At 29.0% G+C, this 14866-nt stretch overlaps 2 protein-coding genes across 2 annotated transcripts; one reads left to right on the top strand and one right to left on the bottom strand.

The window, feature by feature from the left end:
- The first annotated feature begins 5837 nt into the window (after window positions 1–5837).
- On the top strand, window positions 5838–6647 carry LOC119671537 (tripartite motif-containing protein 59-like). The gene is made up of 3 exons (XM_038082223.1): window positions 5838–6089; window positions 6167–6318; window positions 6481–6647. The coding sequence occupies exons 1-2, from the start codon at window positions 5922–5924 to the stop codon at window positions 6266–6268; spliced, it is 270 nt and encodes an 89-aa protein (XP_037938151.1). The 5' UTR covers window positions 5838–5921; the 3' UTR covers window positions 6269–6318; window positions 6481–6647.
- A 1722-nt stretch (window positions 6648–8369) lies between these two features.
- Window positions 8370–9503, bottom strand: LOC119671544. Its single transcript, XM_038082236.1, has 2 exons — window positions 9088–9503; window positions 8370–9032 (listed from the first exon to the last, which is right to left on the bottom strand). The coding sequence occupies exons 1-2, from the start codon at window positions 9392–9394 to the stop codon at window positions 8434–8436; spliced, it is 906 nt and encodes a 301-aa protein (XP_037938164.1). The 5' UTR covers window positions 9395–9503; the 3' UTR covers window positions 8370–8433.
- Between the last annotated feature and the right edge of the window lie 5363 nt (window positions 9504–14866).

Genomic DNA, 14866 nt, shown 5'->3' on the forward strand with positions numbered 1-14866 from the left:
CGATTAATCGGATAGCAAACAACATCTCCGCAGTTAAGAAAAAAATCGGATTTTTTTGTCAATCTGAAGTCTTCGAATATCCGGACTTGAAATATGACTCCAGCTGTTTACGTCAACTTATGACGAAAATATTTGATTTCTTCTAAGTTTAGCTGAAGTTTCAATACCGTTTGTTGAACTCCTCAACGCCAGGTATGCAGAGGCGTGTTTCTGTATTCATAGTATACCCCATTTTTGCAAATACGAAATAAAGATCTAATCAAGTCATGATAAATAACTATAGTCAATTACTAATAATAATATTGAATGCATAAAAAAGACAAAAAATTATTATAAATTAATGAAAATATTCATTTTATAAGTAAAATTGTCTCGATAATGAAGTTATTTACAAGTTTAGATACATAGTAGACAAAAAAATCATAGAATTGATATCAGAAAATTTTAACCCAATTACTGCTACCCCGTTTAAGTCCAACTTGATGTTCCTTAACTCATTGCTTATAGTATTGTATATATTATAAAATATTTTATCAAGATGTTACTAAGATATTTTTTTACATATATATATATATATATATATATATAAGATACTTTTTGGAAAATTTTTCGTCTGCTGATATAAACGCTACCCTCTATATTTTTACTGCTAATGCGAAAATTGTTGTTGACTTTTTCGTTGGGAATCATCATGAATTGCTGCTCCCATTGTTATTGTTATTGTTGTTGTAGCTGATGATTCACAATTAGCATTTTGTATCTAAGTTTTGCCTACTCCGATGAAGCGTCTGTGTTGACGTTTGTGCTAGAGAATTTCTTGAATAAACATCACGCATTTCTTAATGTCTCCGAAGTGCTGTTGATAATTTCTCCCCATTGAGTTATTTGCCACAGCAAAATGTATCTATTTATTGCATTAATTGCTATGCTGATGCCTCTAATAGTGCCTATGAATTGTTTGTTTTATGCTAATTTAAATGAATAACATTTCATCAAATTGCTAAAAATGACTTCAAATGCTAGAGTGTTTCCAAATATAATTGTGGAGCACATCTTAAAAGTTGTTCAGTATCTTTAAGTGCATAATATTTACTTAGTAACTTGGTAAGTACCAGTTATTGTTATAATAAGTTAACATAAAATTTAAATTATTGATTGTTTTAAATATTAAAGTATTAAACGTTTAATAAAATTAATCGGAAAATTTAATGAAAAAAGATGAAGTTTGTAAATACATATACATTTTTCCTGAAAATTTTTGCAAAATGTTATGCTTGAGTAGTTTAAGCTTTTAAATATCATATTTAAATATTAAACATTGAACACATAAACATTATATTGAGGTAACTGACTAATCAAGAACTCGAAAGTAAACGGATTTAGTTAAGAACAAGTTTTAAGAAGAAACATCTTACGAGTATTTTGACCAAATACAATACCAAACACCAATTATGCATAGTAACCCAAAAATATAACTACATAGCTGGGTTGTATTCTCGAGAGGCTTTCAAAAAACTCTTATTACCTAAATATTATCTAATTTTCAATTCTCATAACAACAAAATATACCATTCCAAATAAGACATGGAAGAGATAAACTGAAGTGATCGTATACCTAAAGCGATCGTCAGGCGTTATTGGAAATATAAAAATAAAATTAATCCTTTGGTATACAATAGAGTTCACAAAAAATTACTTGTAACGACGACTTAATGTTGTAAGTTGAATTTTTACACGCCTTTTATAATCTAAATAAAATACTATCCATAAAAATGGAATTTAAAAGCAGCTAAGGATATTGTAAGTTTTGTATTTAATACAAATTTAAGATAAAAATGTTCAATGTTTGATATATTTGAATTTGAACAAGAATTACATGTTCTGGTGGTCCAAAACCTAGAGTTTCTCATTAATACGGCAACACAGCAGACCAATAGACCTAAATGGATTCCCTTGGGAACACCGCTATAACCTAACCTAACCTAAAGTAACCTAAATGTTCAGTAAGTCAAGAATCTTTACAATACATTACATTATTTTCCGAAAATTCCGAACTATATGCACATATATCTGATTTCTTTTCGTTATGCTGACAATTTCTTTAGCTGTACGAATATTGAATTGAAAATTTTTTTAGTACTTGAACACATTTTGAAAATAATTATAAAATATAATTAATATATTAAGTCATTAAATAGTCAATTCACGAAAAAATTACATACCGATCTCTCTAGTCGTCAATCAAGTGTCTCTACTATCTAAACTTATTGTTCTATTCTTTCTTAAATCAATTATTCAGTAGTAAAAGGAAAGTTCCGTAAGCTTTTGGGACTGAGATATAATATGAAGAAGCGTATACCTGAGTATATGAGCATGTATACAAAGCAGTGATAAAGCTTTGTGCATCCCTGAAAAAACACATTCTCATGTTAATTGCTTTAAATCCCCAGGTCTAAAATTGTAAGTCTGACATTTGTTATCCTACTATTAAATAAAAACTTATAAACCAACTAATATTTTCAGAAGCATTAACAATAAGTACTTGGTAATAATATGGATAGGTATATGAGGTTTCGAATAGTACTAAATTGCAACAACAAACATTTTTATATATTTTTAATTAATTGATTTTTTTTTGCTGCCCTACAGCTGTCTTTAGTCTTATTATTCAAAATATTATTATTATAGTATATATGCTTATATGTTATATATGCTTTACTTTTATAATAATACTAAAGCATTATAATCTATTGTAGGCACAATGACTGCACAACTAAAACAGGCACGGTGTCTAACATATTATAGTGAAAACAAAGAAGAAGGAATTTGTAGTTTTTTAATGACAGTACTAGATACGTCATTAGTTATTTGGATAATATTATAATATATAATTGTATATTTAAAAACAGCTTGTTAATTTAGGAGTTTATTAAAATTAGGAGTTTATAAAGCCTTCAATAAAGTTTTTTTAGTTGATTGGTGCCACTGAATATGCTCGTATTAGTGATATAAAATTATCTTAACACTTCTCCTTAATGTTTGTTGCGTGTTACTTGCTACCGTTTTAAATTCATATTAATTCACAATTATTGCCAGGGATGTGTCTCGTTATCCTTGCACTTCGAAGTACATAAAACTACATGAGTTTATTAAATTTATGCATCCCCGCTGAAACTAAAGCAATCTCTAAGCGCGTGCTAACGTGACTCTTCCAATTTTTTTTTTTTTGTCTTTTTAGCCTTTTTGTATTTTAGCTAATATTTTACATATTTAGTCGGTTTTAGTATCTGTTAGCAAATGCTCACCGCCATGCTTATTTAACTCCACTAAAGCGAAGCAACAAATATGCATAGTAAACACAACATTTTGCTGAAATCCGCTGCTATTTTTTAACCCAGACCGCGTTTTATTTAATTGCCACATTACACCCAGTTGACACCCCTGGGTATCATAGCACCGCATATACATATGTATATATTTCTCTCCATATTTATCTGTACCTCACCGAGTTAGCCATACGTGTAGCTGCGTATGCATGTGGGCTTCGTGTGTTTGGATTTGTACACCGCATGACTTCTTGTTTGCGTTACTTTTTTATGCCACAATTTTTTACCACCGATTTCCATGTACGAGTACCAGTACCGGTACATGTACAAATAAACTCACATTTTGATTTTTTCCCCAGCTATTTTTTATGTGGTAAAAGTAAACGTTCTTATTAGTCGTTTTGTATTTATTTTTTCTTTTAATATTAAGCAATTTTTACTTGCAGGTAAATAGCGCAATTTTTATTCCCTGTTTTTCCAGCGACTTTTTTTCTACTTTATTTTTCATCATTATTTACCATAATCAGTCTAATTTACTCCATAGGTGTTCTGTAGGGAATATGGCTTTGTATTGTTTTTTTTTGTTTTTTTTGTGTGTTTTTTATGTGTTTTTTCTATTTATATATACACAAATATATAAATACAAATGTATAATAAATCCGTTCTTCCAAATGTACCCGGGTAGATACTCGTACTTGTGCACTCTGGAATGCTCCTATTTAACCTGGTAATGGATTATGAAATTATGACGCCGCAAGGAAGCATAATATTTTCATTTGTCATGAGATATTTTTTATTTATTTATTAAAATGTATTTTAATTTTTATATTAAAATATGTACTTTACAAATGAAAGAGTCTGTACATTGAATAAAATTATGAATCCATAAAGAATAAAATTTGATACATATTTCTTCATAATTTAGAGTAAGCAACGTACTTTGTTTAAATGTTAATTGGTAGTGAAAGTAACTCCAGCTTAATTAGTGTACAGATGTACAGATATTTGAGAAAATTAATTCAAGTTACTCTATATTTAAATCAGATAATTAAATATCAACAAGTAAATAATATTTACTTTATAAATTTTTAACTTTATTATGATATTAGCATTTGGTAAAGAGGTTTCAAAAAGTAGTGAACTACAACAAGAAAAATACTTTAACGTTATTTTAATTAATTGTATAATTTTAATTAAATAATATTTATATTATTTATTTAAAACGAACTTTTTTGATTAAAACGTTTTTGATACATACATACATACTCAAAAATCTGAAATATGTATGTATAGGTATACCCATGACATTATTGAAATTATAATTTATTTATTAAAACAATTTAAATTAATTAAATTAATTAAAATAGTTAATTAAAATAAATCAATTATTAGTATAATTAATAATTAAAAATTAAAATCTATTCAATCTGATTTATTAAATTACTAAGTGATTAATTATATTTACTTTAATTTAATTAATTCAAATAATTTATTAATTATTTTAGTTTATTGCATACTTTAGTTAGTTAATTAATTAATGAATTTTTAAATAAATAATAAATATTTAATTGCTAAATAATAATTGAATTTATTAATGATTATTTACTTCAATTAAAGACTAATTAACAAATTTAACTAATAAATTTTTCTGATAACTAACTAATTAAGCTAATAAATATATACTTAAAAGAGCTTTTATTTTTTTCAAATTTGTTCTTATATTTCAACTGATTAAGACTGATTTAATACTGCCTGTATCTATGACGCCTGTGTTTTCAAAGTCATCTAATTCTTCTACGATAATGGATTAAAATTACAAAACTGAGGTTTCAAAGAATTAAACTTGGATACAAATATACAGATAAACATTTTCAACTGAAGCACTTTCCCTTTAAATTCCTTCCTTCTTGCTCAAAAGGATAGATTTTACAATTCTTTCTAAAAATCATGCTGTTTTGAAAAATCCGCTGTTAGAAAATACTTCTTAAAGTTATGTCTCATCTGAAAACACGAGAAAGAGAGAGAGAGAGTAAGAGAGAGCGAAAAAAAGGGGAATAAAGAAGAAGAGGAAGGGGAAGTTTCAAAACTAATATATTGGCTTATCTATTTTGTGGTTTATAATTTAAAAAAGAATTTTCTCGGGTTTGATTTGTTCACCATGCTTCTGTTTCGATACATTGTTTGATATTAAGTATGTAATACATCATTATTACCAAACATGCAAATGTTATCTGTAGACATTTTACAATACTACAATTAGCCAGTAAAAAAATATTTTAGTTCACAAACTTAAGGGCTTTTTAAATACGTTGAGTAAATCTCATATATATAATGTACTGTACTATATTTAATAATAATATTATAAACATCGTATATACAATGTCTTTAGTTTTAAACTTTAAAAGTATTATTGTCAAAATATATTTAAATTATTTTTGAACTTAGTAGGTTTTGTATTTTTTGAGTAATAAATTTAACAATTATATTTCAAATTAAAAAAATTTTATTACACATAAGTTTTGAAATAATTCACTACTTGAGACTTTTATTCCTGTATTTTCTGTAATAATTTTTATTAGCAATCAAGTCTAAAATATGGATATCGAATGTACAATATGCCGTGCAGAAATGAAGAATTCTACAACTTTACCATGCACCCATAACTATTGCAAAGCATGTATCGAAATATTTGTGAGCTATCTACAACAAAAGGGCCGGACTCCATTTTGTCCAGACTGCAGAAACTTGTTTAAAGTGACTCCCGTAATTATTTCTGTTTCAGAAAATATTTTTGATATCTAAATTTTCTTTATATATATTTATTATTATTTTGCATTCAGGAAGGTTATACGGCTTTAACTGATCACGAAATTAAAGATATGTCCGATGACGAAGACTTTGTTTTCTATTCAGATGAGGAAGATATAGACGTCCATGCTTAATTTATTACACATACATTGAATAAGTTAGCTTAACGGATTAACTAATTAGGGTATGACAAAGTTTAAACTATTCAAAAAATATATATTGCTATATATATAAAGTATATTTGAGAACCACCTATTTTCTTATTTTCAAAAAGTAATTTATTTCAACAATTTTTTTTTGAATATTGCTTTAAACTGAATAAAGACCTTTTTTCTTTTAATTTCAGGAGGGTGGTGGGTGTAGGGAACATTCCAACATGCAGCAGTAATATATACACATCTACTGTTATAATATATAGCCTTAAGCAAAACAAAATTAATCTATAATGTTGCTCTTATACTTATCTAGTCTTAAGTTTTAATCGCAATTTCATGGATTAGGCCTAAAGGGGACACCATGTAAAAAAAAACGCTCCATGCATTCTACCTCAAAGGTGGTGTGGAAATGAATGCCTTTAATATATTATTAAAATTAAAAAAATTAATAATTAGCGCAATTAGAAGCAATTAATTTTCAAAATATTTTTTTTAAAAAATTACTTTTTATGACATTGGCAATATAATGAACGAACTCGATTTCATTTAGTAATTTTTGTGTAATATATATATATATTTATTAAAAAGTTACTACTGTGATCTTCTCACAACTGTTTAATTTCAACCAAAACATTACAATATACGTATCGCATGATTGACTGTCACTTCTGTACGAGAAACTTGGGCCTGAGTCCCGAGATAACCTTTTGGTCACAGTGAAATATATTTTTACTTATAGAGTTGTGAAAATATGGCTAAAAACTTTTTTGTGGACAGAGTCCATTGCCTAATTTAATTAGGTGCTACATAATTATTCTAATAGGAAATCTTCCCGATATTTACCAGGTAAAAGTACTTGTATATGAAATATACATAATAAAAGGGTTAAAAAGACAATAAAAACTGCTAATAATAAAGTATTATCTATTCTAGTAAACAGGTAGCTATTTAATCTCAATAATCACGGGCATAAAAAACGGAAACTGAAAAAAATCTTACATATGAATTGCCTACTACGAATAAACTAACAATCATCAGGATATTTAAAGTATTCAGTGCCAACGGAACGGTTTGCGAAAGAAGATACAGTAAATTTTTTTATATTTATTTGTCACACTGCTTTAGCACAAAGTTACATCGATTACTAACTGTTTTAGCAGGCTTGAACCAACTCTGAAGCCTTAAGACTAACTGCGCGGTTTATTTGGCATAATGTAAACATCTTCCGCGGATTTGATGTCTGATGTCTGTACTCAGATTAATCGCTGGCTTTTTGAATGCAGATTCTGCCGTTAACTATCAACTTTTAATAATACAACTAAAAAATATCATTATCTATAGATTCTATTAAATGTAGAGTATGGATTTTACCGACCTTAACTGCCATTACCAGACAATTACTCCAGTATCTATAAACTCCTTTCATTGAGCAGAATCTTATATTGAACTGATAAATATTTTAAGGCTTGTTAGATAACATACCTTATCAAAACCTATACCCTATACACGTATAGGGTATCTAATACTTTCCAACACATCTCAAAGATTATGATGTCCCTTCTAATAATAACAACTGGAGTTGTGGTTCGATTGTATTTCAGTCTTGTTAGTCATACCTAGTAAAAAATCATACCCTCTTGATGTTAGCCTAAGCAACTTTCCAATAAATCTTAAAGATTATGATGACTTTCACAATAAGAACAGCTGGAGTACAGGCGCACTATTGTAAAAAAACAGTAAACTGTAGGGACTTTAATATATAATCCTTAGATCATAAGATAACTTAAAAGATGCCATAACCTTTAGAAAAAGTTATGGTACTCAACAAAATTATGGTTAAAAATATGTTTTTCTGTGTACAGAACCGACTTTTTAATATACCATATTGGGTATTGGGTCTGAGACTGTTTTGCACTAAAAAAAATGTAAAATCGTGTGTTCCGGAATGTTTAATATTTCATATATTCATATATTTAGTTACTAAATAAAAGTAAGAAAATTTGGGTAATCATCACAAACGATAATAGAAACTTCATATTATTGAAATATATGATAAAATTATTTTTTATTACATCGATTATAAATATATATAAAGCAAAATTTGTTAATGACTAATAAGTCGGTATCAGTAAATTTGATATAATTTAGAATAAATTCTCAAATTTACATTCTTTAGTAGGATCCAAAAGATCGTTCTTATCAGAAGTCTCAAAATCAAAATCGACACGCCATTGACCTGTAGTTTGTACTTCTGCATAGATTTTATTGAGTTTAGCAGTATCCCGTATACATTTTCGTATTATTTCCTGTTCTTGTTTCTTCCCTTCCACACGTAATAATTCGTGTGCCAATTGATGAACCAAATCTAAGCGAAATTGCTTTAAGTTCCGGAATATAGCGTCCGTCAATTTTTCTAACGACGAGATCCAACTCTTGTACATATTAATTTCTAGTTCCACATTGTTTTCTGACAAAGTATTAACATCAGACAAACGTCTGCGATAAACACCATCTAAATAAGCGACTAGTTTAAATAAAGATCTTTTCTTACGGAAATAATTCGAAATATGTCCACAAATTGTAGGATTAATTTCCCCTTCACGTAAAGAGCATTCAGCATTGATAGAATTAAGAATCTCTTCACCAGCACAAGCAGAACTAAATTCCGGTTGATATTGACTTTTGCCCATAACACGATCAAGATCATTATTATCATCTAGACCGCAGATTTTTACTGTCTTATCTAAAAATATTCTTGTTAAAATTAGGTCTAATATGAATGAATTCACAGAAACAACCTTCTTCAGATAATTTAGTGGAATTGCATGTTTGAGGAGTCATACTAATTTTAAAACTTTCATTTACAGTATTGGTATTATCGAATTCAGCAAAGTTTTGATTAGTATTCAATACATTAAGAGTAGGAACAGAGTCTGAACTTTTGGCTTCGGAAGAATCACTCAAATTAAAGTCACTAATTAGCACTGCAGTAATGTTGTCTCCAATACTTTTATCTGTATTAAGACAACTGATACATTTGCTTAGAGGTCTTTCTTCAGATCTGTCACTTTCGAGATTTTCCGATGAGCTCTCTTTCGTTGTCATTTTGTTAAAATTTCTATAACTAATTAATTTCGGATAGAGTGTTTTTTGAAGGATCCAAGATAGTTCTAAACTTCATTAAAGAGAAAAATTTCGATGTTGGATTTTAATCTTTTTCTATATCTGAATGTAAAATTAAAAGTTATCATATTGAAATTTTTTTTAAAAAGACCATGTTACTGGGTTAGATTATTAAAAATAATAGTATAAACATTTGCCTGTTTTCCGAATAAAAAAGAATCAATTAGATATAAAATAAGGTTTAGAATATGTCTTCACTAGAATTGTTAAAAAATTATGCTAAATGCTAGCACTATCTACAGCCATTTCTTTAATTAATTGTTACTGCTTGAAGTATACTATATATTAGTATACTATATATTAGAGAAACTGGTGCATTGGACAATATATATGACGCTTACCTTTCCTAATCACTACTTTCTATTTATCTGTTTAGGAACGAATCCTCTTCAATTAACTAAGAAATCCATTTTAAAATCCACAATTCTCGTAATAGTGGGTAGAAGGAGATCGAACTAGAACTACCCAGAAGCATTTATAAAGGCGAGAGTCTGGCCAATGCAGAGTCGTGTTCGCAGAGTGTGTTAAAAAAAGGAACCTCCAGAAACCTAAGCATAGTTCTAACCAGGCCTGGATATAAATACAACATATCCACATATTTTTTGAGAGTTGGTAGAAATGCGTTGCAGGAGATACGACAGGTTAGGTTAGGCCGAGTGTAGCTTCATGCCGTCCTATGGTCCATGCCCTGTAAAGACAGATATTACCCTAGATACCTCTTATTTGCTGCTGTGTATCAAGTCAGAGGTTCTGCACTCATTGACCATATACCCATTGACCTGAAAACTGAAGTAGTATGGACCCACTCACTATTACCCTGTCGTAAAAAAAGTTCATAAATCAGCCTCCGACTGTAGCTGGTAGGGGCAGGAACTCGCAGAAGAGGTACCCAAATTAGCAAGCTCCTCTGGATACTTTTTAATAATTCGTTGAATTTAATTTTTATTTTCTAGTTATATTTCAATATTAATTATTTTTAGCAGAATTTTTGTTTCGTACTCATTTAACTAAAATATCCTATACTGCGCTTATTATATATGTATGCATTTAAATGAGTTTCAAACTTATTCAACTGAATGTCCAGTATCTCTAATTGCGCTTATTATACATAGATGCAATATACAAAACTTCCACTTTGTATTTCATTCAGTTTTATTTAAAAATTTTCGACTGATGGAAGTAAAATAAACATTTTGCTTTTGGAAAAGTGTGTATCTTTCGATGTAGGATTTTTTTCCATATATCAGTTAAAATTTTTACAAATTATTTAAAAAATCTGAATTGGCACAACTGCAAACATCAAAGCAAAAACTTGCTTTTATACTTTAATTAGCAAGACTCACATGCATACTTAGACACACACTATATATCGCCATATCCTGCCCGTTATATCCTGCTCGTTATATTTTGACTTTATAATTTCGATGTAAAGAGTATAAAAGTGAGCAAAAATAGATGAAATTCAAAAAAACAAGAAATATCCGTAAATTATACAAAAAAGTCGTGCAAAAAACCTTTTGAACGACTTCAAACTATAGCACTCGCTCCTTGTCTGCTCGATGGTATGGCATCTTTAATTTCAACATTTCGCTTTGTCATTTCCAACCTGTTGAAGGACGAATCTGCTGACAATTAGTTGTTGGCGTAGTGAATATGAAGAAATTGTATTAAAAAAAACAGATACGAAAAATAGAAAAATTTCAAATTAAAGGAAAAACTCTGAAAAAGAAGCAAATAATAAAGTAAAGAAAAATTTTTTAAAAATACTACGCGAAAAAAAATGTATATGGCGGAAAAATGCACAACGTTTGTGCGGAAGTTCCAATTACATTTCAAAAGGACGAATGACTTCCGATGACTCTAATTGTGGCAGCAAAGATGGTGACATTACTGCTTTTTGATGATAATAACAATAATAAAATAGTTGCTGCCGTTATTGCTGTTGCTTCTGATGTTGCTGATGCCACGCTCATGCCACACTGCTGTGGATGTTGGCAACAGTGAGCGAATGTTGCTGACACTGACGTTGATTTTTATGGCTGACACTGATGAAGTGAAAGAAAAAACAAAGGATATTTTATTTAATTTCAGTTTTTTGTTCGCTTTTGCCCCTGCGAAATAATTTTATTGTAATTTAAAACACATAACTAACACATTGACAGACTAACAGACTAACAGACCAACAGACTGACAAAACGGAAGTGAAATATTGAATAAAATTATATTTTTATTTAACTCAATTAAGTTTGAAAGTATTTAAAGCCGGTCACACGGTTAAAGAATAAGTTTAGTTTTCCATTTCTATTCTTTTTTTACTTAACTTTACTTATTTTCCATTCGTTTGTTGCACTTTCAACGCCGTTTATAATCTTTCGAGGGGAGCTCAAGCGAATTTTGCGGTTTGCATTCTTAATAATTGAAACATAAAACTAAAGTTGAAAAAAAGCGAAAATGTGCAATTGTTTCTTGCAAGGCCAAAAGTCCTGTTGAAGGACTCAAAATAATATTTTTTTTGCATTGTCCTCATTTCACTCTGTTATGCTGTTTAAAAATTGTGAATGCTCATTTTGAACAATGTTTTATTTATATTTTTAATTTAAGGCCTTATACAAATAGTAGTCGCTTTTTACTTATATGTGTACTATCAAATCAAAGTCAAGTAAATGATCACTCAAGTGGAGGCAGAAACCATCGAGAGTGAGAATAGGAGATATGATAATAAACTGGGAGAATAGCATTAAATATCTCAGTATCATGTTGGACAAACGATACACATGACTTAAACATGTTTAACTGAAAAGAATTAGCTGTGCAAAAATTCTTCAAAACCTCCAACCGCTATTCAAAAATGAAAATCTCAATCTATGTTAACAACAGGAAGCTGATATATAACCAAATAATTTGTCTGTCACTTCTATATGAATGTGTAGCGTTTAGTAAAACCTCAAACACTACCATTCGCCAGCTATTCGCCAGCACATAGCCAGGCTCTGAGAAGACTTTTCAAGTTAACATGGTACATTAGGACGAATGACATCCTCAGGGACCTCAAGATTGATTCAATTAAAAAATATATAAAGGATAGAGCCCTGAAATTATTTGCGAAAACTGACAGACTTACCAACACCGGATTATCAAATCTCAAAATAGTTACAAGCTCCTCGGGGAGGTATGCAGATCTGAAGTCAATTATTGCTTAGTCTAATGAAGTGGTAAACAATAATCCAATCAAGGCGTAAAGAGGCGTAATTTGCTGTGAAAGTCTTATTAACAAATTCACTTGCTGTGTTTATATTAAAACGAAATCATAAACGAGCTGTAGTATAATTGAATTAATTAATTATATTTATATTCTTCATTGTTAAATTTCAATACTATTCCTTTTGTAGAAGCATTATTTGTTGAATGATTTATATATTCTTTTTTATGTATAGAACCTAATCTAGAAACGTAATACTGAGAAAGTCATGCTAATGTTACTACACGATTCGACCAGCGAGGCAAAATAATATATAATAAAATAAAAAATAAAAAAGTAAAAAATAAATAATAAAATAATAAAAAAATTATTGAAATAAAATAATATGTTTGTAAAATTTATAAAAATAATAAATCATAAAATTTCACAATGTTTAAAATTGTTGTTTTGCAAAATAATTAGTTTTTGTTTTTAGTCCGTAAGTTTCCTCGATGAAAATTCTTGGCTCCAGACCTGATATCAAAAAATAAATAGTCTTTTTTTATGATTCACGCAGTATACTTCGAATACTGGAAATACAAGTTATTTCACGAATTTAAATTAAATTTAATTAAAATAAGTCCCTTAAGACTTCAATTAATATCTCACTTATAAAAATTAATGCTTCAAAATTTCTTTGTACTTCGTTTTTACAATTGAAATTTATGAGAGATATTATGACGACTGCAAACGGAGCAAATAATTGAAGTTCATACACGTTCAGAATAGGAGCAGATATGAAAATAAAAATCAAATCAAATATAATAAAAATTCCCATAAAAAATGTCACAAAAGTGCAAATGGCTGCAAAAGTTCACTTTACAATTTCTTCATTTTTGTACTTCACATTTTTTAAAAATTTTTTTATTCTTCTTATGATTATTATTTTTTATGACTCTTTTTGTGATTCTAATACTGAAGTCTACATAACTTTTTCATTTCAAGATAAACTTGTATATTTACTTGGCATTTTGCACGGTTTGTGGAAAAGTTTGCCTAACAAAGTACAAAAAAAAAAATCGAAAAAAAAAAAATAGTAAATAAAACTAAGAAGAAGCACAAAAGGACTTTCTCAATGAAATAATGCAGAAGAACTTTAACGGCTAAATTTTCTTTCACTTTTTGTTTTTGTTCTTTTCCTGCTTTTAGTTTTTTTAGCGTCAATTCGAACAAAACTAAGTTCTGAGATCGGATGTAAAAAACAAAAATACTATAACATAAAGTTAAGTTATATTTTTATATAATTTTGTTAATTGACAGTAAATAACGTTAGCGTTCCCCTAAGTAGGCACAGGCACGGGCCCAGGCCCAGGCACATGGAATACTGGAAACTCAATATTTTCGCCAGGGTGAGGTTCGATGATAAAAAAATGACACATTCAGCAAAAAAGTTTACAACTAATAAAAATATTTATGGGAATTTCTGTTTGTGGAATGTTCCGTACATGAAGTGGACAAAGTTCTGCTTCTAAACGAATAAAATTTTATGAAATTAGTCTAAGGAGATGGCAATTTTAAACTTGCGCCAAAATAAGTCAATTTCGAAAAACGTTGTCGCCAAAAATAATTCTTGAAAAAAATTTATATTTGTTTTTGGAAACGTTTTGACTAAACGCTTTTTTACACTATTATAAAATAAAAGTTATTTTATAAGAAATATACTTCAATAGTACAAGTGCTTTATTATTATATTCGTACTTCTAGTTAGTAGCCTAAGGCTTGTACTAAAGAATTCAGTTAATTTATTCCGTGCTTTTAGTCGCAGTTCAATAGAAGATATTCCAGTTATAGTAAGAACTATCTTCTTTTACGTTATTTGAAGAAATATCAGCGCTATATCACAGGACAAATGCACTTTGAAAAAATATCAGCGCTACATCACAGGACAAATCCACAAGCACTTCCACTCGGAGGCATATATTACCCATTTTGATGCCCACAAAAAATTTTGCCAGAAGAAGGCGAGTTGCTAACCTTTGTTGTCTTTGTTAAACCATTTGGTTTTTCAGATGAAGTTAAGAAAATCAGATAAGTTTGCTTTCGTTATCTCTTCCAAGACATTGAAGTCGATTCCCAAGATATTGAAGTCGCCTTATCTGAAGTTCTGGACAGAGACACAGGAAGAGGTTGATAGATTCTACCTCTTCTTCATTTTG

Source organism: Teleopsis dalmanni, chromosome 1 (genome assembly GCF_002237135.1).
Source record: "Teleopsis dalmanni isolate 2A chromosome 1, ASM223713v2, whole genome shotgun sequence".
Lineage (NCBI taxonomy): Eukaryota > Metazoa > Arthropoda > Insecta > Diptera > Diopsidae > Teleopsis > Teleopsis dalmanni.

Coding starts and splice junctions, on each gene's coding strand:
- LOC119671544 (XM_038082236.1), bottom strand. CDS start 9,394: ATGACAACGAAAGAGAGCTCATCGGAAAATCTCGAAAGTGACAGATCT. Junction 9,033..9,087: donor CACTAAATTATCTGAAGAAG/GTTGTTTCTGTG, acceptor GAATATTTTTAG/ATAAGACAGTAAAAATCTGC.
- LOC119671537 (XM_038082223.1), top strand. CDS start 5,922: ATGGATATCGAATGTACAATATGCCGTGCAGAAATGAAGAATTCTACA. Junction 6,090..6,166: donor ACTTGTTTAAAGTGACTCCC/GTAATTATTTCT, acceptor TTTTGCATTCAG/GAAGGTTATACGGCTTTAAC.